At 42.6% G+C, this 22,850-nt stretch overlaps 1 protein-coding gene across 3 annotated transcripts in view; it reads right to left on the bottom strand.

Moving 5' to 3' along the window:
• arhgef10 (Rho guanine nucleotide exchange factor 10) overlaps nt 1-22,850 on the bottom strand; it is a 243,141-nt gene that overhangs the window by 60,016 nt on the left and 160,275 nt on the right. For 2 of the 3 annotated variants that reach the window (XM_033020671.1, XM_033020674.1), the window contains 6 exons: nt 16,886-17,001; nt 12,848-12,975; nt 9,231-9,305; nt 8,513-8,613; nt 5,704-5,825; nt 3,926-4,009 (listed from right to left, as the gene is read on the bottom strand). In XM_033020671.1, coding sequence (XP_032876562.1) covers nt 3,926-4,009; nt 5,704-5,825; nt 8,513-8,613; nt 9,231-9,305; nt 12,848-12,975; nt 16,886-17,001 — 626 coding nt within the window. The remainder of the gene's footprint in view (nt 1-3,925; nt 4,010-5,703; nt 5,826-8,512; nt 8,614-9,230; nt 9,306-12,847; nt 12,976-16,885; nt 17,002-22,850) is intronic. The other variant, XM_033020673.1, reaches the window with a different exon arrangement.

Here is a 22,850-nt window from a genome sequence, read left to right as displayed (position 1 = left end):
AACAAAATTAAGTTTTAAATATTGCTGTTTTTATAAACTAGTCTCATTAGTTAAATGGAATTGCCAAAATCCTAGTTACATTTTCAGTAAAAAACTTAAATGTATTTATAATTAAGTGTCTGTAGAAACTATTGATTTATTTTTTTTACCAATAAAATATTTTGTCCTCCTGCATGCATGTGCAATGTAAGGCAAAATATTATCAATTATCTGTGAAAATCTGAGGTTTTCTTAAATTAAAAACTGTGCATAAATTGATATTTTTGCACTATAATTGGGAAGAGCCTTTGTGATTGTCATGCAGGTCAATATTTTGCAAAGTTTGCTAAAGATTCAAAGTCTGCCGGGCAAAATTGTAATGAAGCAATGGGCGAATTCAATGAGTTAATTTGAGGACTGACTTAGTACTTTCCTACAAAGTGATTGTGGGGGGGGGGGAGTGGAGGGAGAAAGAGGGTATAATCAAAACAAAATAAATCAGATGATGAAGTTATGGGGTAGAATGAGAAGGTTGGTGACATACTGGACCAGATAATAATGAACGGAGGTACAAGCTGACACCATTAATATGAATGCAATTTGGTCCAGATGAGATGCAGCCAAGACCACAGAAGGAAGTGTGTTGGTAGTTTGTAGAAGTTGTGCCACAGTCTTCAAACCATCCTTAGATGTTAGGTTAGTACAGAGGATGTGTAATATTACACTGTTCAAAGAAAAATGAAAGCTTTTCGGTTACAGACTTTAGAGATACAGCACGGAAACAGGCCTTTCGGCTCACCAAGGCCATGCCGACTAGCAATCACCCCGTACACTAGCACTATCCTACACACTACGGACCATTTACAATTTTACCGAAGCCAATTGACCTACAAGCCTGTATGTCTGGAGCACACAGAGAAACCCCACGCAGTCACAGAGAGAATATACAAACTCTGTACACACTGGCGCTGTGAGGGAGCAGCTCTACCGCTGCCACACAGTGCGGAAACTTGCTTGCATTATATTCAGCATCTATTATGAAGGTGACAGACTGCATATCCGCACTTGCCACTTGACCAGTCACTTGAGTGTCATATGTCTCGTAAATAGGTCCTTTGGCCCACCATGTCTGTGCTGTCCTTCAAGTTCCCATGTATGTGAATCCCACTTATATTCTTCATACATTCCCATCACCTCCCTTCAGGTTCTACCCCATCATCAGGGGCAATATACAGAGGCCAATTAACCTTCCAATGCGCACATCTTTGGATTGTGGGAGGAAACCGGAGCATCTAGGGGAAACCCACGCAGTCACAGGGAGAACATTCGAAGTCCACATAGACAGCACCAGAGGTCAGGACTGAACCTGGGTCACTGCAGCTGTGAGGCAGTGACTCTACTAGCCCTACCACTGTGCTGCTATGATGGTGAGGAAGGCATTAGGAAGAAAATCCTAGGAGAAATATATTGGGCATTTTGACAGGTATACTTTTAGACTTTACTTTTTAGACTTCAGTGAATTGCCGTGGAAATAAGCCCTTCAGCCCACTGAATCTGCGCCAGCCAGCGATCATCCACTAGCTCGATCCTACTCACTGGGGACAATGTACAGAAGCAAATTAAACTACAAACCTGTATGTCTTTGGAGTGTGGGAGCAAACCGGAGCACCTGGAGAAAACCCACGCGGACACAGGGAGAACGTATAAACTCTGTACAGACAGTACCCATTGTTAGGATCGAACCAGGGTCTCTAATGCTGAAAGACAGCAACTCTACCACTGCGTCACTGTGCTGCTCTCAATGACAATACACTCAAGGACAAATTGTATTTGATAAACTTGAAGGAGATTTTCTTTTCAATGAAGTTACAGAGAGGGTGGATTAAAACAGGCAGATGTTGGCAAAATGCATTTGATATATTTCCACACTTTAAGCCTGCTAGTAAGATCGAAGCCCATAGAAATAAGAGCAGCTTGGACACAATACTACCTTAAGGATGGAAGAGAGAGCTGTAATAACCAGAGTGGAACCATCAGGATAACCACCAGGCAAGAGGTACAGAAGTGTGAAAATGCACACCTCCAGATTCAGGGACAGTTCCTTCTCAGCTGTTATCAGGCAACTGAATCATCCTCTCGCCAACTATAGAGTGGTCCTGAGCTACCATCTAACTCATTGGATGTTACTGGACTTTATCCTGCACTATCGTTATTCCCTTTATCCTGTATCTGTACACTGTGGATGACTCGATTGTAATTATATATAGTCTTTCCGCTGACTGGTTAGCACACAACAAAAGCGCTTTTCACTGTACCTCGGTACACGTGACTGTAAACAAAACTTTAAAAAGAACATACGGCGGGATCTCCACTCAACCTTCCCAGAATATACAACCAGACCACCGACTACGATTTCAGATATCTATAATATTAATTAGGAATCTACAGACGTGACAAAACCTGGAAGAGTGATCAACAATGCGTGTGATTGCAACAGACCTCACAAAGCAGATGCACTCAGTGCAGAGATTTGTACAGAGACAGATGATGATAAGGAGGTGAAGAGAATCAGTACCTGTTGTATCGCCAAGTTTCAGAGCAGGGACAGAAAAAGAGAAATCTTTCAGGACAGGTTTAACAAAACAGTTCAAAAAACATATGAGATCGTGAGGTTTTTTAAGCAGAGAGTTAAAGAAAAACAAATGCCTGTTAGTAATGTAACACATTAGCTTAGTATGATCATGCCTAATGTATAGCAGGATTATCATTGAACTGTATGCATAAGAAGAATTAAGAAAATCATATTAGGTACCCGTGACAATAAAGTACCATTGAACCATGGAGCTCGGCACCAGCTGATGGCACGAGTCCAGTCTGGAGACTAACCTTTAAGAGAGGTGTGAAGGCTTTGGAGTGAGTAGGCAAAATTACTCTGACAGTGGAAGAGGCCCAGGACAGGGAGATGCTGGGGACCCACTGATTTACTCCAGCATTTTGTGTCTATCTGTGATTTACAGGATGTGGAATCACAGGCGCGTGGCTGTCAAGACAAAGTAGATTTGTTCTCTGTGGAGCCAAGACCTGGAGATTTCACTGAGGTGTTTAAATTTACTAAAATAACTCAGCGGGTGAGGCAGCAGCCATGTAGAGAATGGAGAGGCAAGGTTTCAGGTTGGAACCCTTTTTCTTCTTCTTTGAGTCTGAAGAAGGGTCCTGATCCAAAATGCTTCCACAGTCTATTCCTTCCACGGATATTGCCTGACATACTGGGTTCTTTTAATAATTTTGAACACATCAGTCTTAAACACATCTGTACTTTGTTTTCTGCTCGATTCCGGAATCTGCAGTTTCTTGTGTCTTCAGTTTAAAATTACTTATGGCTTACAGAGAGAAATTGCTTCAATAACCAGAAGGAACAGATTTAAAGTGACAAGGTGATGCAAGAAAACATTTTAGGCAGACTTTGGAATGGGGTCTTGATTGGTACAATTGAACTGTTTAGTTTAGTTTAGTTTGGAGATATGGCTCGGAAACAGGCCCTTCAGCCCACTGAGTCCTTGCTGACCAGTTATCCCCGCACACTAACACTATCCTACACACACTAGGAACAATTTACTATTATACCAAGCCAATTAACCTACAAACCTGTACATCTTTGGAGTGTGGGAGGAAACTGGAGCGCCAGGAGAAAACCCACGTAAGTCACGGGGAGAACGTACAAACTCCGTACAGACAACACCCATAGTCAAGATTGAACCCGGGTGTCTGGCACTGTAAGGCAGCAACTCTACCTCTGCGCTACCATGCCACCCGTGTAAGCTCTTGTGAGTACACACAGGAAACATTGCATGAAACTTCCACACCAAACCTTATCCTCAGGAGAATGAGGATATGTTATATTTCGACATGACTTTAAATAATTCTCACCTATACGCAGCAGACTTACCCACAAATACCCATGTTCCATGGAGAATGAGTTTGGCGCATCAGATGCATTACAGCATTCGGGGTTATGAACAGCACATTCAACCTGGATAATAAAATGCCAGCTTTAAAATATATAGAACATAGAACAGTACAACATAGAAACAGGTCTTTCAGTTTGCAATGTCCATGTCAAACATGAAGCCAAGTTAAACTAATCTCTACTGCCTGCACGTGATCCATATCCTTCGATTCACTGCATGTCCATGTGCCTATCCAAAAGCCGCTTAAACACCATTGGCGTATCTGCAAACATATTTATGTTTGACATTGCTTGAAGCCACCAAGCTTTGCGGTTAATGTCAGAAATCTGATTAAACTGACTGGTCAATCCTGTCTTTATTGTACGTCTGTATATTTTACAGCAACGTGCCAATGTGGTGCAAGTGGAAGCTCCAACATTATTTTACCTTTGGGCTTGTATGATGAGTCCCTTAGTCCTTAAATGTCTCCATGTGCCCTGTTGTGCTAAGACATGTACAACCACATCCGACATGTCTGCAGTGTCCAACATAGTGTGTAAGTAAAAGAATGGCCAAATGCATGATAAGTTAATTGGTCATATGAGCAGAATATGCCATTCGACCCATCGAGTCTACTCCTCCATTCAATCATGGTTGATCTATCTTTCCCTCTCAACCCCATTCTCCTGCCTTCTCCCCATAACGTTTGATGACCTTACTAATTAAGAACCTGTCAACGTCTGCTTTAAAAATACCCAAAGATTGGCCTCCACAGCCATCTGTGGCAATGAATTCCACAGATTGTGAGGATGCTGCTTGTGACATCTAGAGCCTGTCCCGCCAGACATGACATCAGGATGACATGAAACATTAATCTGTTTCCCTCTCCACAGATGCCACCTGACCTGTTGAATACTTCCAGCACTTTTATTTTTACTAAATAATTTCCTGAACAGAGAACAGTACAGCACAGGAATAGGCCCATCAGCCCACAATGTTTGTGCTGAACATGAGACGCAAATGAACTAATCTCCTCTGTCTGCATGTGATCCACATCCCTTCATATCTATGTGCCTATCCAAAAGCGTCTTAAATGTTACAACTAGGCCCAAGCTGTGTTACACAATTTGCTCCATCGTTTGTACAAATCTATTGAAAGATGAAGGTTGCTTGTTAACATGCGCCACAACATATAATTTATGGGTTCTTTTCAACCACCGCCCATACACTATTTCAATCCTACACACTGGGACAAATTATAGAAGCCAATTAACCAACAAACCTGCACGTCTTCGGAGCGTAGGAGGAAACCGAAGCACCTGGAGAAAACCAGGGGGAACATACAAACTCCGTACGGGCAGCACTCATAGTCAAGATTGAAGCTGGATCTCTGCCGCTGTAAGGCAGCTGTAAGGCAGCAACTCTACCGTTGCGCCACTGTGCCACCCCAGTTACACCAGCATTTTGTGTCTATCTTTGGTAGAAATCAGCATCTGCAGTGCTCTCCTACTTATTTATAAATGGTTATGATTAGTATTTGTCCATCTGCAAGAGATGATGGTGCAGCTTTGTTGTCGTCCTGCTTGGACAGGGGAATGTTTCATCTGCAGTTGCTTTTCCTGCTGTGGCTGACTAGGCCTATCCTTGGAAGGCAGGCCTTCCCCCAGGTGAAGTTGTCTCTGGCCATTGGATTGGGGAGCATTGATTTATGAATAATGTTTATAGATAAATAGGTCGCAAGTCCGATAAACATAAAACTTGAACTTTAACAGCTCACCTTGAACTCCTGAAGCTTTGACATGGTGACAGGCATGTATCTGATAAGAAGGGGGCGTTTCTGGTGCTTTATTTCTTTCCCGTCATCCTCGGCACAGTACCAGCCCAGCTGGTTTTCCTCAGCTATTTCAGGGGCAGAGAAAGGGACACAGTGGAATGGAAAGGTTGCTGTTGGTAATTTTCCACGTTCTGAAATCTATTTGCAACTGAACGTCATCAAAGGTCCGCGTTAAGTGCAGGCACAAGAGACTGCAGGCGCTGTAATCTTGTGCAAAACACAAAGAGTTGGAGGAACACAGCAGGTCAGGCAGCATCTGGAGAGGGAATGTACAGGTGATTTTTTGGGGGTTAGGACCTGTCTTCAGACTGGTCGGCTAGGTAGGTCTGAAGATGGGACTCAACCAACTCAAACCACCACCTGCCCAATCCCTCCACTAATGTTGTCCGACCTGCTGAGTTCCTCCAGGACTTTGTATTTTACTCAAAGGACAATGTTACATTACAAATTTGATAATTAAAAGAAGTACAGGTTTACCTAAATACTTTAAGCCTTTACATGTTTTGCATGAGGAGGTCTTAGAATTATTCAGCATGGAAACAGGCCATTCGGCCCAACTGCTAGCAAAGAGGCCACGTTGCACGTGTTGGCATTTTCCCTTCCAAACCTTGCCTATCTATGTATCTGTCCAAATGTTTTAAAATTATTGTTATTGTACCTACCTCAACTACTTCCTCAGGCAACTTGTTCCCTATATACCCACCACCCTCTGTGTGAAAGAGTTACTGCACAGGTTCCTATTAAAACTTGCTCCTCTCACCTTAAACCCATGCCCTCTATTTCCTTATTCCCCAACTCTGGGAAAAAAGACTTAGCGTCTGCCTAGTCAGCCTCCTGCGCTCCAATGAATAAAATCATAGTCTGCCAAACTTCTCCCTATAGCTCAGGCCCTTGAGTCCTGGCAACATCTTTGTAAATCAGCTCTGCATCTCTCCTACAGCAGGCTGACCAAATTTGAACACAATGCTCCAAGTGTGGCCTCATCAACATCTTATACAACTGTAATATAAAATATGGACATGGTTTTAAGGCGAGAGGTGAAATTTCTAAAGGAGCTCTGAGATGCAGGTTTTTTACACAGAGGGTAAATGGAATGAGCTGCCAAAAGAGGTTGTTGAAGCACATACAATGCCCTCCATAATGTTTGGGATAAAGACCCATCATTTATTTATTTGCCTCTGTACTCCACAATTTGAGATTTATAATAGAAAAAAAAATCACATGTGGTTAAAGTGCACATTGTCTCCATTTTTGTTTCACTATGTAGAAATTACAGCAGTGTTTATACATAGTCCCCCCATTTCAGGGCACCATAATGTTTGGGACACAACAATGAGTCTTTGGAATTCTCTTTCTCAGTGGAAGATTATATTTCAGGCAGTGGTAGAATTCTGGATAAGCCGAGTGGTGAAATGTTACCAGTGGGTGGTGGGATTGCAGTTACATTGGGATTGGCCTTGATTTTACAGAATGGTGGGTGGACTGAAGGGGCTGAGAGAGGGAGGGGTGGAGAAAGGGGGAGGGGTGGAGAGAGGGAGAGAGGAAGGAGGGGAGAGAGGGAGAGAGGAGGGAGAGAGAAGGAGGGAGGGAGAAGGAGAGAGGGAGGAGAGAGGGAGAAGGAGAGTGGGAGAAGGAGAGTGGGAGAAGGAGAGTGGGAGAGAGAGGGGGAGCGAGATGGAGGGAGGGAGAGAGGGAGGGAGGGAATAAGAGAGGGAGGGAGAGAAAAAAAGAGGGGGAAGGGGGAGAGGGAGGGAGGGAGGGAAAGGGGGAGGGAGGGAGGAAGAGAAAGAGGGAGGGGGAGGGAGAGAGGGAGGGAGGGAGAGAGAGGGAAGGGGAGGGACAAAGAGAAGGAGAGAGAAAGGGAGGGAAAGGGAAGGGAGGGGGAGAGAGAGAGGGAGGGAGGGAGAGTGGAGGGAGAATGAGCAGAGACTGAGCCACATGAGAGCAGGTTGAGAAAACGAAGACAACGAAAGCTGTTGGAGGCAATGAAAGCTGCTTTGCATAACACTGTACAAGTGAGTAACAGAAGCAGGCAGATACGGTGTAGTTACATAGATCTGTTTTGCCTAGTTCTTCTTTGTTTTGTTAACGTGTGCCCGCAAAAAAAACCCAACAACAAATGGCACACAGGAAGTATTTTTGAAAATTTCAGGAAATACCATCAAATTCCAGGAAATTTGGCATTCTGTTTAAAGAAATTTCTTTTGGAGGTGAGGAAGCACTGGTGAGGCAGCATCTATGGAGAGAAGGAATTGGCGACGTTTCGGGTCGAGATGAAACATTGCCAATTCCTTCGCTCCATAGATGTTGCCTCACCTGCTGAGTTACTCCAGCATTTTTTGTCTACCTTCGATTTACTTACATCTGCAGTTCTTTCTTAAACAAATAAATGAAATGACCTATGGAGGTCTCTGTACAATCACAGCATTGAGAAAGCATTTGGACTTTAATGTTTGGTGCATTTAGTGTTTGTACATCTTGTCGTCCTAGGTTAATGGGAACTAATTTAATTATTAAGGCAAGAAAGACACATAATACTGAGGTAATAAAGGGTCAGACAGCATCTCTGGAGAATGCGTATGGGTGACGTTTCTTGTCGGAACCCAAACATCACCTGCTCTGTCTCTAGAGATGCTGCTTGACACTCCTGAGTTACTCCAGCATTTTGTGTTTATTTTCGATATAAACCAGCACCTGCGGTTCCTTCCTACACATAATTATTAAGGCATATCTTTGGATTGCGAGCGCTTACCAAGGGCCAGTTTGGCCATCTGTAAACTACTCATCCAGGAGAGTTTATTTGCTGGAGTGAAAGTATTGAAAACTGCAGTGAAGAAAGAAGGATTCCCATACCTGCAAAACAATATTTGACCAATATAAAACTGTGGACCAGTCAACTCCATCACAAGAAAAGTGACAAGATTAGTGGACAGAAAATCATGGTCATTTAACATAGCAGCATTGACATCAATAAGCACTGAGACATGCATCTACATATGATGTCCATTTGGTTAGGCACTTCAGAATTGAAGTGGTATAGCTCTTTAAAAACTGTGCTAAATATTGCTCTTGCAAGCTAGGGAGTTTTTTTGTTTTTTTTGGCGACATGAACACATACGTTCCCAATGTCTTTCTTATCAGCAGATGTCTGTCCATTCCCCTTTAAATGATCAGTGGGAGCTGCCATGCCGAACATGCATGATTTAGCTGGCAAATACTTCCAAACACTTGGCTTCCACGGGTGGCCATATTGGTTAATTTTTATTAAGGAGGCCAAATGTTCAGAGTGAAGACTTAATAAACAAATGTTGGACTTTGAAATGAGATAACATTCAAGTCCTTTAAGCGTTATTAATTCTTTGGCCCACATCTCTTCACAAAACGGTTTATGTTGTTGCAAATTTTGCCAGAGCATTTTCATTCTCATGCAGCATAACAGGAATATGAAATGATGTTCAAAATAAACGTACATCGCCTTTGAGGAATTTAAACCTTCACTGGATTTGTGCCCCAGTGCTGCCAATCGATGTTGTTGGATTTCCTCACTTACAATTGAAACAGAAAGTAAACTTCACATATATCAGAGTCATAGAGTCATAGAGTTGCACAGCACGGAAACAGGCCCTTCGGCCCCACTTGTCCATGTCCACTGAGGTGTCTACAGTATCTATACCCATCCTATTTTCCTCACTTAGCCCATATCCTTCTTATTCCTTTCTATCCATGTACAGTCCGAATGTTTATTCCTACTACCTCCTCTGGCAGCTTGTTCCATATACCCTCTACCCTCTACCCCCTACCCTCTGTGTGAAAAAAATCCTGCCTCTCAGATTTCCTTTGAATCTTTCCCCTCTCACCTTAATCCTATGTCCTCTAGTTTTAGACTCTTTCCCTTTGGATCAAGGCGGTGGCTATCCACATAACGTTACCCCTCATAATTTTCTAAACCTCTAACCGGTCACCCCTCAACCTCCTGTGCTCCATTGGGAACAATGCCAGCCTATCCAATCTCTCCTTGTACCTACAGCCTGCCATTCTAGGCAACATCTCCTCCAGGGCTACAACATCCTTCCTGTAGTGTGGTGACCAAAACTGCACACAATGTTCCATATGTGGCCTAACCAATGTCTTGTACAGCAGCAGTATGATGGCCCAACTAATATACTCAATACTCTTGCCCACAAGCAAGCCAAAGACCTTCTTCACAGCTCTCTCCTTTTCTGTTGCCATTTTCAGGGAGCTATGAACTTACACCCTACAGGTTCCTCTATACATCATTTTTTTCCAAGATCCAAGCAGTTTATTGTGTATGTCTTGCTAGTATTAGACAACCCTATACTTTTTCTCTAGAGATGCTGCCTGACCCGCTGAGTTACTCCAGGACTTTGTGTCTATCTTTGGTAATAAACCGGCATCTCCAGTTCCTTTCTATTACATCTAATGCATTACATCACACTGCCTGGATGAAACACCATTTGCCGCTGCTCTGCCCAGCCTTCCAGCCAACCCACTATGTCCCTCTGTATTTTGAGGCAATCATCTTCCTTATCTACAACTCCACCAATCTTCATGTCATCAGCAAATGTATTTATCAGACTAAAGACATTTTAATCCATGTGGGGGGTTTATATGTATGACAAGCAACAATGGTCTCAGCCCTCAATCCCTGTGGTACACCACTTTGAAGAAAGGTTTCGACCCAAAACATGACCTATTCTTTTTCTCCAGAGATGGTGCCTGACCCGTTGAGTAACTCTCGCATTTTGCGTCTCTCTTCAGTGTAAACCAGAGACTGCAGTTCCTTCCTAGATCATGTAGTACACCAGTGGATACAGACCCAGTCAGAAAACAACCATCTACCTCTACCCTCTGCTTCTTATCACCAAGCCAACTTTGGATCCAGTTTGCATACACACCTTGATCTCAAGTGCCTAAACTTTGTAGACTAACCTATCTAGACTTCAGAGATAAATTGTGAAAACCAGGCTCTTTGGCTCACCAAGTCCACGCCAACCAGCGATCACCTCTTATACTAGCACTATCCTAAACACTAGGGGAAATTTACAGAAGCTAATGAACCTATAAACCAGCACTGTCTTTGGGATTTGGGAGGAAACTGGAGCACCCGGAGAAAACCCACGTGGTCACAGTGAGAATGTACAATCTCCGCACAGGCATCACCCGTGGTCAGGATCGAACCTGTAAGGCAGCAACTCTACCGCTGCACCACTGTGCCAGTCTTTGTTGAAAGACTTCTAAGGTCAATGTACACTATGACTTTCACCCTGTCTTCATTAATTGTCTTAGTATCCTCACCAAAAAGCTCAATCAGATTTGCAGGATTTCCCATTCACAAAACCACGTTGCTTCCCCCTAATCAGTTCCTGCCTTTCCAAGAGATCATAAATCAAGGGCGGCACATTAGTGTAGTGGTAGAGTCACTGTCTAATAGTGCCAGAGACCTGGGTCCGGTCCTGACTACGTGTGCTGACTGTACAGTGCTTTTACGTTCTGTCTGTAACCACCTGGGTTTCCTCCAGGTGCTCCGGTTTCCTCCCGCATTCCAAAGACGTGCAGGTTTGCAGGTTAATTGGTTTAAATTTTCTCTAGTATGTAAGATAGACCTAGTGTATGCAGGATCGATGGTTGACATGTACTCAGTGGCTCAAACAGCCTGATTAAAATCTTTATCACTAAACTAAAATGAAATCCTATCACCATAAGAATGTTTTCCAATAGTTTCACTAAATCTGACATAAGGCTCGCAGGCCTGTGGTTTTCTGGCTTATCCTCACTGCACTTCTTGAATATGGGAGCAACATTAGCTACCCTTCAGTCTTCTGATGCCTCACCAATGGCTAAAGACGATGCAAAAATCTCTGTCAGAGCCTCAGCAATCTCCTCTATTGCTTTCCATAACATCCCTGGATAGATTTCATCAGGCCTAGGGATTTGCCCACCTTAATATGCATCAATAACACTTCCTCTTTGCAGATGTAAACATGTTCCAGACCATTAGCATACCCTTCCGCTTATTCTTCATTCTTCTCCTTTGGTGAATACAATGTGAAATATTTATTCAGAACACCACACATATCCTGACTCCACACAAAACCTTCACCTTTGATCCCAGAGGGGATCGACTCTTCCTCTAGCTTCCCTCTTGCTTCCAATCTATTTATAGGAGGTTTTGCAATATCTCTTCGATTCTGTTGGCCAGGGTCATTTCAAAGTCTGTAGGAAAGAACTACAGATGCTGGTTTAAGTCGAAGATAAACACAAAATGCTGGAGCATCTCTGGAGATGCTGCCTGTCCCACTGAGATACTCCAGCATTTTGTCATTTCAAAGTCCCCCATTTGGCCTTCCGCACTGTTTTCTGTAGAATTTGCTTATATCCTCCATAAACCTCAAAGGAGTCACTTGATTTTTTTAGTTTAGTTTAGAGATATATCGTGGAACTAGGCCCTTTGGCTCACCGAACCCGCGACCACCACCAATCCCCAAACACTAGCACTATCCTACACACAAGGGACAATTTACAATTTTTGCCGAAGTCAATTAACCTACAAATTTAGTCTTTGGAGTGTGGGAGGAAACCGGAGTACCCAGAGAAAACCCACATGGTCATGGGGAGAACGTGCAAACTCCGCACAAACAGCACCCATAGTCAGGATCAAACCCATGTCTCTGGCGCTGTAAGGCAGCAGCTCTACCACTGCGCAACCCGATGACCACAAAGAACACAGAGTTAATGTAGTTTATGGAATAGGTTGATATCCAAAAGTAACAATATTAACAACACTGTCTAACACTTACAGAAAGCAAACACCAAATATGAGCTTCAGCCTTACCCAAACAAAAGTGCATTTGAAACAGTATGACTGTCAAAGGTTGTCAACGAACAATAAGTAAATATGCATCAAAAAGGACATTTTGGAAAAGTGTGTAAGTTATGGTCCAATCTTTAAAGAATTTATGATCCATTGGCAAGGTTGCAATTTCAACAGGTACACATGAAATGTAAGGCAATTCCAATATGCCTTTGGGATCCCCACAAGAAACGTTAAATAGGTACAAATACCAACTTGTCTGGTTTTCCAGGTAACTGCAGTTGAATTCGGCAGCGATCTGCAGCTCTGATTTCTTCTTCCTTTTTATATATAAGCTTCTGAAGACCCGCTGTCCAATCCTGGCTCACAGTCACGTTTAAATTCTGGAATAAACAAGAATGATAAGCCGGAGACACAAGGATGTTGAGTAAAACAAAAAGTCCTGGAGGAACTCAGCGGGTCAGAAATAATCTGTGGAGGGAAACATTTTGGGTCAGGACATATCCTCAGACTGATCGAAGAGTAGGAGAGCAGCAAGAATTTAGTTAGTCAGAGGGTGGTACGTGGATGTTTACACTCGTGAGAGAATCTAAGGCCAGAGGGTCTAAGACCAGAACAGCTTCAGAACAAAACGACGTACCTTTAGAAAGGAGATAAGGAGGAATTTATTTTGCCAGAGGGTGGTGGATCTGTGAAATATATTGGTTGTGGAGGTCTAGTAGGAGATTGAGGCGGAGATTGAGATTTTAATGTGGAGATTGACAGATTTTTGATTAGTACGGGTGTCAGAGGTATGGGTAGAAGCAGGAGAATGGGGTTGAGAGGCAAAGATAGGTCCATCATGATTGAATGGTGAAGTAGGCTCGCTGGGCCGAGTGGCCTAATTCAGCTCTTATGACTTACGGACTTATGAAGAATTACAGAAGGGGAGCAGTGAGAGAGACTCACAGAACTCCTATCAGAGAATGGAGAACTTCATCAAAGTCGGCATAGTCTGAGGGTATTTCGCAGTTGATCAGTAAAATAGAGACACAAGGAATGCAGATGCTGGAATTTTGAGAAAAACACAAAGTGCTGGAGTAACTCAGCGGGTCAGGCAGCATCTCCAGATGTGATGCTTGGCATTCAGGCCAAAGAGTTCAATCTTGGCTTCATCGGACCAGAGAATCTTATTTCTCATGGTCTGAGAGACCTTTAGGTGCCTTTTGGCAAACTCCAAGCGGGCTGTACTGTGCCTTTTACTGTGGAGTGGCTTCCGTACGATATAGGCCTGATTGGTGGAGTGCTGCAGATATAGTTGTCCTTCTGGAAGATTCTCCCATCACCACAAAGGAACTCTGGAACTCTGTCAGAGTGACCATCGAGTTCTTGGTCACCTCCCAGACCAAGGCCCTTCACCCCTGATTGCTCAGTTTGGCTGGGCAGCCAGCTCTATGAAGAGTCCTGGTGGTTCCAAAGTTCTTCCATTTCAGAATGATGGAGGCCACTGTGCTCTTCGGGACCTGCAATGCTGCAGAAATTGTTTTACACCCTTCCCCAGATCTGTGTCTCGACACAATCCTGTCTCGGAGGTCTACGGACAATTCCTTCGTCTTCATGGCTTGGTTTTTGCTCTGACATGCACTGTCAACTGTGGGACCTTATATAGACAGGTGTGTGCCTTTCCAAATCATGTACAATTTAATTTTCCACTGGTGGGCTCCAATCTAGTTTTAGAAACATCTCAAGGATAATCAATGGAAACAGGATGGACCTAAGCTCAATTTTGAGTGTCATAGCAAAGGGTCTGAATACTTATGTAAATGTGATATTTCAGTTATTTATTCTTAATTACATTGCAAAAATTTCTAAACACCTGTTTTCGCTTCTTCATTCTGGTGTATTGTGTGTAGATTGATGATCAAAAAATGAATTTAATCCATTTTAAAATAAGGCTGTAACGTAACAAAATGTGGAAAAGTGAAGGGATTTGAATACTTTCTGAATGCGCTGTATGAATATCCTAAACTGAAGATGGAGAGAAGTTTTCACTGCTAGGACAGGCTTGAACGAGGGGACAATGCTTCCAGATAAGGAGATCATTTAAAACAGTTGCGTAGATATTTATTTTTACAGAGGGTGGTAAATCACTCCATTTCTGCAGACTTTAAATTTTACTTTTGACTTTAGAGGAACAGCATGGAAATAGGACCTTCTGTCCACCAAGTCCGCACCGACCAACGATCACCCCGCACACCAGCACTATCTTACACACTAGGGACAATTTACAATTTACAGAAGGAAATTAACCTGCAAACCTGCACATCTTTGGAATGTGGGTGGAAACTGGAACACCCGGAGAAAACCCATGTGGTCCCTGGGAGAACTTACAAACTGCATATAGACAACACCTGTAGTCAGAATCGAAATCGGGTCAGAGGCAGCAACTCTACTGCTGTGTCACTGTACCGTCCGACCTCAGAGGTTTGTGGAGGCTGGATAACTAAATGTATTTAAGGTGGAGATAGATAAAAATTTGAAAGCTCAGAATGGAGGGCCTAGAGAAACTGACACAGAAGAGGAATTGAGGTGGGAATAGATCAGCCACGATCATCCTGAATGGCGGGGCAGGCTTGAGAGACCTGATTGCATACTCCTGCCATTATTTCGTTGCGTTCTTGTGTTGAAAGTATGTATAGAGTAGATGGGAAAATACAATATCATAAGCTTGGGCACGTGAAGCAGAATTTTGGATGGCCCAAAGTTTAGTTAACATGAGTTGAAATAAAAAGCTTGAATGGAAAACCCCAAGCTGTAGTTTCTGTGAGATAAAACCTGCTGGGTTCAGATAATTCCTCGTACGTTGCAAAACATACTTGGCGAATAAAGTGTGATTCTGATTCTGATTCTGATTCTGATTAGCAGAAGGTGCAGACGCTGTGCAAGTGATGGTTTGGGATATGATGCCTGAAAGAAATGTCCAAGCAATTTATGAGTAGTAAATTGAATGATTACTTAACTGAGAAGATAAGTAATGGAGCCAAATCAAATGGCACAATCAAAGAGGTGGCATCAGCTTGATAGACTGTATCCTTTGTACTCATCTTATTATTTCTCCACAATGCTTTTCTCTTGACAAATTTGCTGAATTGATCATTTTTAACAATAAGATATAGACATACAGCATGGAAACAGCCCCTCTGGCCCAACTTGCCCATGCCAACCAAGATGCCCCGTTTAGACTAGTCCCACCTTCCTGCGTTTGGGTCATATCATTCCAAACCTTGCCTGTCCATGTACCTGTCCAAATGTATTTTAAACGTTGTTATCGGGCATAATTCTAAAATCGCTTCTCTCTCAGTTAATCAGAATTTAATCCAATGCCCTCAAGGAAAATTCTTATACTAATCAACTGTTAAAAATATTTGTTAGCGATCTATTTAATTCTGTTCAAACCATTCACATGTCTTGGGATGCATTTCACCCTGCCCTAATTAGCTCCACAAAGTACAAGCTAATCTTGTAGAGTTAGCATCCCTGAACGCGCCCTGTGCAAGTGCAGTGAGGACTGTGCCAAAAATACTGCTTCTGAAATTTCACACTATAACACCTACCAGAAGAATTATACTAAAACATCTAAACTTTCATGAACTTATCCATGTGCATATATTTTACCAGTGGTGGAGGAGGGAGAAGTTTAACAACAGTGCACAACGTTGAAATCAATACAGCCCACTGTTGTATCCCTCCTGATTTTCAATTCCACAGAATCCAAAGGAAAGAAAAAAATGGGAAATAAACCTAATTGATCATTTAATTAGCGTCATTCATTTTATACTAATACTAAAATCAAAATTTACTTCCAATGATTCTCTTAAAGGAACATTGTTTTTATAACACAAGGATGGCACGGTGGCGCAGCAGTATGGTTGTTGCCTCACAGCGCCAGAGACCCGGGTTTGATTCTGACCACGAGTGTTGTCTTTACGGTGTTTATACGTTTTCCCCCTGACCGTATGAGTTTTCCCTGGGTGCTCCAGTTTCCTCCCACATTGCAAAGATGTACAGGTTTGTAAGTTAATTGGCTTTAGTAAAGATTGTAAATTGTCCCCAGTGTTTAGGATAGTGCAAGTGTACGCGGATCAGTGGGCGGCACGGACTCGGTGGGCCAAAATGCCTGTATCCACGATGTATCTCTAAACTAAACTAAACAATGCTAACTGAATCAATGTCACAGAGAAAAGGTTTGTGAAAATGTTTTGATTATGGGGAAAGAAAACATTTTCATAGATGTATGGTAAACTTTTACCGTACCTGATAATTTCCTTTTAAAGTACCGACAAGCTGCGTAATCTGGCCCACCACACTCAGATCATGCATCAGATTTTGTAGATCTTGATACAGCTGGCACGGTCCCATATAGAGCTTGCCTGAAAAAATGAAGGTGAACTATGTTTGAGAACCTGATCAATGCAGCAGACTACATTGTCCTGCTAAAGGCAACAAGGCACTTGCATTGGACGACACGAGAATTGTGCTCATAATAAGTTCGGAATATTTTTCCAAAGACTGAAGTATTAACATCACGAAACAGAAAATAAATAGTCAGTAAATACTACATTGCTAAATCAGATTGTTTTATTCAAATTATACATAAGAACACCAGCCTCTCCAGCATGTGCCATCCTTGCACTCACCTCAATTCTCTTTTAGTTCCATATCTCTTAATGCCGATTAATACTGGGGGTCCAATACTGCCGATGGATCTTTTGCCTGTCTGCCTTCAGTGCAGGATCACCATCCTTCCCACGACTGAATGTTAATAGCTATCAGTCATTGAAGCGGAAATAGGCACAAAATGCTGGAGTAACTCAACGGGTCAAACAGCATCTCTGGAGAAAAGAAATAAGTGATGTTTCAGGTCGAGATCGTTCTGGGAAAGGGTTTTGATCCAAAACGTCACCTATTCCTTTTCGCCAGAGATGTTGGCTGAACTGCCAAGTTACAGCTTTTCATGTCTACCTTTGTTTTAAACCAGCATCTGCAGTTCCTTCCTACACACTGTTGAAGCGGAGGCTGGCTGGTGTACCTACATTCATAGAGTTGGAATTTAGTTTATTGTCACATGTACCAAGTGAATAGCTTTTGTTGTGTGCTAACCGGTCAGTGGATGACAATACATGATTACACTCGAGCCATACACAGATAGCTGATAAAGGAAATAACGTGAATAACGTTTTGTGCAAAATAAAGTCAAGTAAAGTCCAATCAAAGATAGGCCGAGGGTATCCAATGAGGTAGATAGCAGCTCAGATCTGCTCTCTAAGTTGTTGGTAGGATGGTCTAGTTCAGGAGAATTCTCTCTCAATGATGAATGGCATTGGGATTGCAATGAAAATGAGTGAAAACACTCACCGGCTTAATCAGAATTTATGTGGCCCTACAACATAATACTTTGGAAAGAACTATCAACCTGAAAATGTTCATTAGGTTGAAACAGTACGCCGGTGACAATTCATTAGTACTGAACAACAATGATCGGGAGACGTTAGTCCACTCCAGTAGTGTATGTCTGGGAGAACATTGTAAGAGCAGACTTGTATTGGTGATAAAAAAATTCAAAGTGCTGGAGTAACTTAGCGGGTCAGGCAGCATCCTGAACACAGATAAGTGACATTTCAGGTTGAGACCCTTCTTCAATACCAGTCTTTTATGGTGATGTATTGGTGATGCTTTTAGTTTCACTGTGCGTGGGTATTCGAATTACATTTGGGAAGGCTTCCAGTATTCTTCCACCAATTAACTCAACGGAGTTCCATAAGTAAGGCCCAGAAAGACGAGATATAATCAAGACAATACTCTGTGGCCCAGTGATGCATCACCCATCACAGCTACCTCAATCATTCATTACAATTTGTGATGCTCTTACTCAAGAAGAAAATTGAAGCAATGGCCGACAGATTGTAGTGGAACTGGAAGAAATTAGAGTGTGGCATAACTGGCAGAGTTGCTGCCTCATGGCACCAGAGACGCAGGTTCGATCCTGACCTCGGGTGCTGTCTCCCTGTGACCACATTCTCCCTGTGACCACGTTCTCCCTGTGACCACGTGGGTTTCCTCCAGGTGCTCCGGTTTCCTACGACGTGCGGGTTTGTAGGTTAACTGGCCTCTGTAAATTGTCCCTAGTATGTAGGGAGTGGATGAGCAAGTGGGATGACATACAACTAGTTGAACAGGTAGATGGTCAGCATAGACTCGGTGGTCAAAAGGTCTGTTTCCATGCTGTATCCCTAAACTGAACTAACCACTGATTCATGTTTCATGTAGAGTTACACATGATCCTGCATGTGGAAGTAGCTTGGGTGATCACTGCCTTTGACCTTCCAATTTCCAATCCTTCCACAATATTGCAGGGTTGCTCCATACTCTGAATCAATGAATTCCATTGGTGGCATCTCCTTTTCCAGGTGATCAGCCATGGCAGGAAAGCATGCAGTGCCAAAATTCCAAAAAGTATGACAGGAATGCTTCCAAGATGGCACCCAACCCAGGTGACTATGTGTGTGCGAGCCACAGAAACAGATCTACAATCACATATTACAATCACTCCACACTCTCAAATCTTGACTCCTACAGCAACATTTCTTACTTTAACTATGATTTTCTTAAACTCCTTTCCTATCTGTATCAAAACACAGTAAATGGCTCGAATGTAATCATGTATTGTCTTTCTACTGACTGGATAGCACGCAACAAAAGTTTTTGCACCTCGGTACTTGTGACAAGAAAGGAAACTGATCTGAACTGGAAATGATTGACATCCCACTGGTTTTTAGACTCCCAGATACAATGCAATAATCTCCAAAGACAAGAAGACAATTTCATCAATGTAGAGCTACTTAGTGGCCATGAACATCGTCATTTGAAGGAGCATCCCTACCAACGAACAGGTGACATTTCGGGCCGGAACCCTACTTCTGGGTGAAAGTGAATGGGGGGGGGGGAGGAGACTGGAGATAGGAAAAGGCCTGAACAAATCAGGGGCGGCAACAGATGACCAAGGAAGTGTGGAGCCCATAATGGCCCATTGTTGGCTGAGGAAGAGGGTGGCTACTAGTTCCACTGTAATAACTTCAGACCTTCAGGTTAAGTTTTTGATGTTATTAAATCACACAGAAACATGATAAAATAGCTGCAAACTTTAGTATTTGAAATGACGCCAATGGGAGTCAAAGCTGATTTATCTCTCACCTCAAGCACACAAACAAAAACCTTGTTAGTACCCAACAAAAATATATGTTCTCAATGAATCACTGCTATAAAGACAGTTCTGTCCCTTCAATTTATACAATTAAGCTTCAGCCTCGTCAACTGCTTTGTGCAGTGTCTAAACCTTCAGTGACCAGGCCCATATACTTGATGTGCCTTGCATGGCAATTGAAAGACTGCACAAAGTAACAATTGTTTTACTGGTCGTCCTGGTTTGCAATTAAAAAAAAATCATCAATTTATTATGTGCATAGCAAGGAAACACTGCCAACTCTGAATACCAAAAAGGAGCTCTATCAAAGGTTTTCGCTCCCGACCGCAAACAAGGGGAGTGTTTTTACAGACTTTACAGAGCAGCAGAAAAATCACGAGCAAAGGCCGGAAAATCACTTGGCAATCTTCAGTGGAGCAAGCAACAGATTCAATGCCCAGAAGGAGAGCATTGTGTCCCACCATGGGTACTAGGATTATGATAACCAGCTTGTTCAAAACTCTCACATTTTGAATTAAAAACGAGAACTAATGATTTCAATCTCAACCAGTTCATATTATGTTTTGATCTTATAAGCACAGCAGTCGCTTAAGGTGGTTCTACAACATTCCATCGTTCATTTTCTTTCTGGTTTATCATTCTCAATTCATAACTATATATATTTTTTAAGCAGGTTTATGCAATTTGCAAGGAACCAGTATAAATAATAAAAATAGGTGGAGGAACTTAAAGAGATTTAAAGGGGAAGCAAATGTTTGTCAACAGTTGCTTTTACATTACTTTGAGAAAACTTTATTTTGATACGCTTTGTAGCATACCAACTTAATGCCATACATAAAAACTTCATGAGACCGTAAGTCATAGGAGCAGAATTAGGCCGTTCAGCCACTCGGCTCCGTCATTCAATTATGGCTGATCTATTTTCCCTCTCAAACCCATTCACTTGCCTTCTCCTCGCAACCTTTCACACACTTACTAATCAAGAACCTATCAATAATTTATTTAAAATAAACCATCCAATAAATTATCCAATAAAATAAACCATCCCTCAAAACCCTATTTATTTAATAAAATTAGCAGGATCTAAAAATAGGAGCTGGCCAATTTAGTGAACAGAATGTCATACCGAAATGTCTTTAGATTTAGTCACAGCAATTACAAAATGATTCACAATAAAGACATTATAAGCTCCAGTGCTTAAAATATAATTTTCCTTGCAATGGAGAAACCGACCTTAGACTGGATGACCACTTTATGGAAAACCTGTACTCAATCTACAAAAGCAACAGAGAGCTTCCACTTTAGACATTAAAGGTACAGTGAGAAAACAGGCCCTGCGGCCCACCAAGTCCGCATCAACCATCATTGCTACCATCGGGCCATGAGTTCCACACCACCAGTTTCAGGAGTAGCTACTTTCCTACATCTATCAGGTTCTTGAACCACCCTGCACAACCCTAATCCTACCAGAGTCCACTTCTTGACTTGCTTTTTTTCTGTTTATGTTTTTGCACTAATGTTTTGTTTTCTCCACAGTCTTCTTTCATTTAGAAATGTTTATGTGCATTTTATGTATAATTTGTTTTTGTATGCTTGTCTGAGTCTATATGCCTGTGATGCTGCTGCAAGCAAGATTTTTCATTGCATATGACTGTAAACTTGCTCTACTTGACTTGCAGAAACTTTTGTAGTCAGTGCGGACTCGGTGGGCCGAAGGGCCTGTTTTCGCACTGTATCTCTAAACTAAATTAAAAACAAGAAGTTGCACTGGAAACCAATCAAAACAGCATATTTCGGTCTTCTTGCTGGTAATCTGAGATCACAAATTTGTGACTGTAATCAGATTACATTTTATGGATTGAAGGACATAGCATGGAAAAGGCCACTTTGGCCCACCAAGTCCATGCTGACTATCGATCACCTATTAACATTAGTTTCATGTTATCCCATTTTCACATCCACACCCTACACACTAGGGGCAATTTACAGGGACCAATTAATCTCCAAGCTCGCTCGTCTTTGGGTTGTGAGTGGAAACCGGAGCATCCGGAGGAAACCCATGCAGCCACAGGGAGAACGCACAAACTCCATAAAGACAGCATCCAAGGCTAGAATTGAAGTCACGTCTCTAAGGAGCCTGTGAGGCAGCAGCTCTACCAACTCCCACCATGGTGCAGCTCATCATTATGTTGATGATATCCAAGTCATCTGTTGTAAGGGATCAGTGCATGGACAATCTTCATGTTCGGACATTAATACATAATTTTCTAAACACACATCTTGATTAGTTGGCCATGTGGACTGAGAAATGGTTAATGGAATTTAATGCAGATAAGTGCAAGGTGGGAAGTCAAAGTGTTATCTATCAGAGGGATCTAGGAGTGCAGGTACATAGTCCCTTGAAAGTGGTGACGCAGATAGACAGGGTGGTCAAGAAGGCTTTCAGTTCATTGGTCTTCATTAGTCAGGGTGCTGCGTATACAAGTTGGGATATTATGTTATAGTTGTACAAGACGCAGGTGAGGCCACGTTTGGTGTATAGTGCTCAGTTTCCGTCACCTTGCTATAGAAAGGGTGTTAAGCAGGAAAGAGTGTAGAGAAGATTTGTGCGGATGTTGCCAGGACTTGAGGGCCTGAGCTATAGGGAGAAGTTGGGCAGGCTAGAACTTTATTTCTTGGAAGACTGGAGGTTGAGGGGTGATCTTATAGAGGTGTGGTGTAGCGGTAGAGTTGCTGCCTCACAGCGCTTGCAGTGCCGGAGACCCGGGTTTGATCCTGACTACGGGTGCTGTCTGTACAAGTTTGTACGTTTGCCCCGTGACCTGCATGGGTTTTCTCCGAGATCTTCGGTTTCCTCCCACACTCCAAAGACGTACAGGTTTGTATGTTCATTGGCTTAGTATGAATGTAAATTGTCCCTAGTGTGGATAGGGTAGTGTTAACGTGCGTGGATCGCTACTTAGTGCAGAGTTGGTGGGCCGAAGGGCCTGTTTCTGAACTGTATCTCTATACTACACT

The sequence above is a fragment of the Amblyraja radiata genome, chromosome 5, assembly GCF_010909765.2.
Source record: "Amblyraja radiata isolate CabotCenter1 chromosome 5, sAmbRad1.1.pri, whole genome shotgun sequence".
NCBI lineage: Eukaryota > Metazoa > Chordata > Chondrichthyes > Rajiformes > Rajidae > Amblyraja > Amblyraja radiata.
Note: the sequence above shows the minus strand (reverse complement) of the source record. Positions and strands in the feature narration are given on the sequence as shown.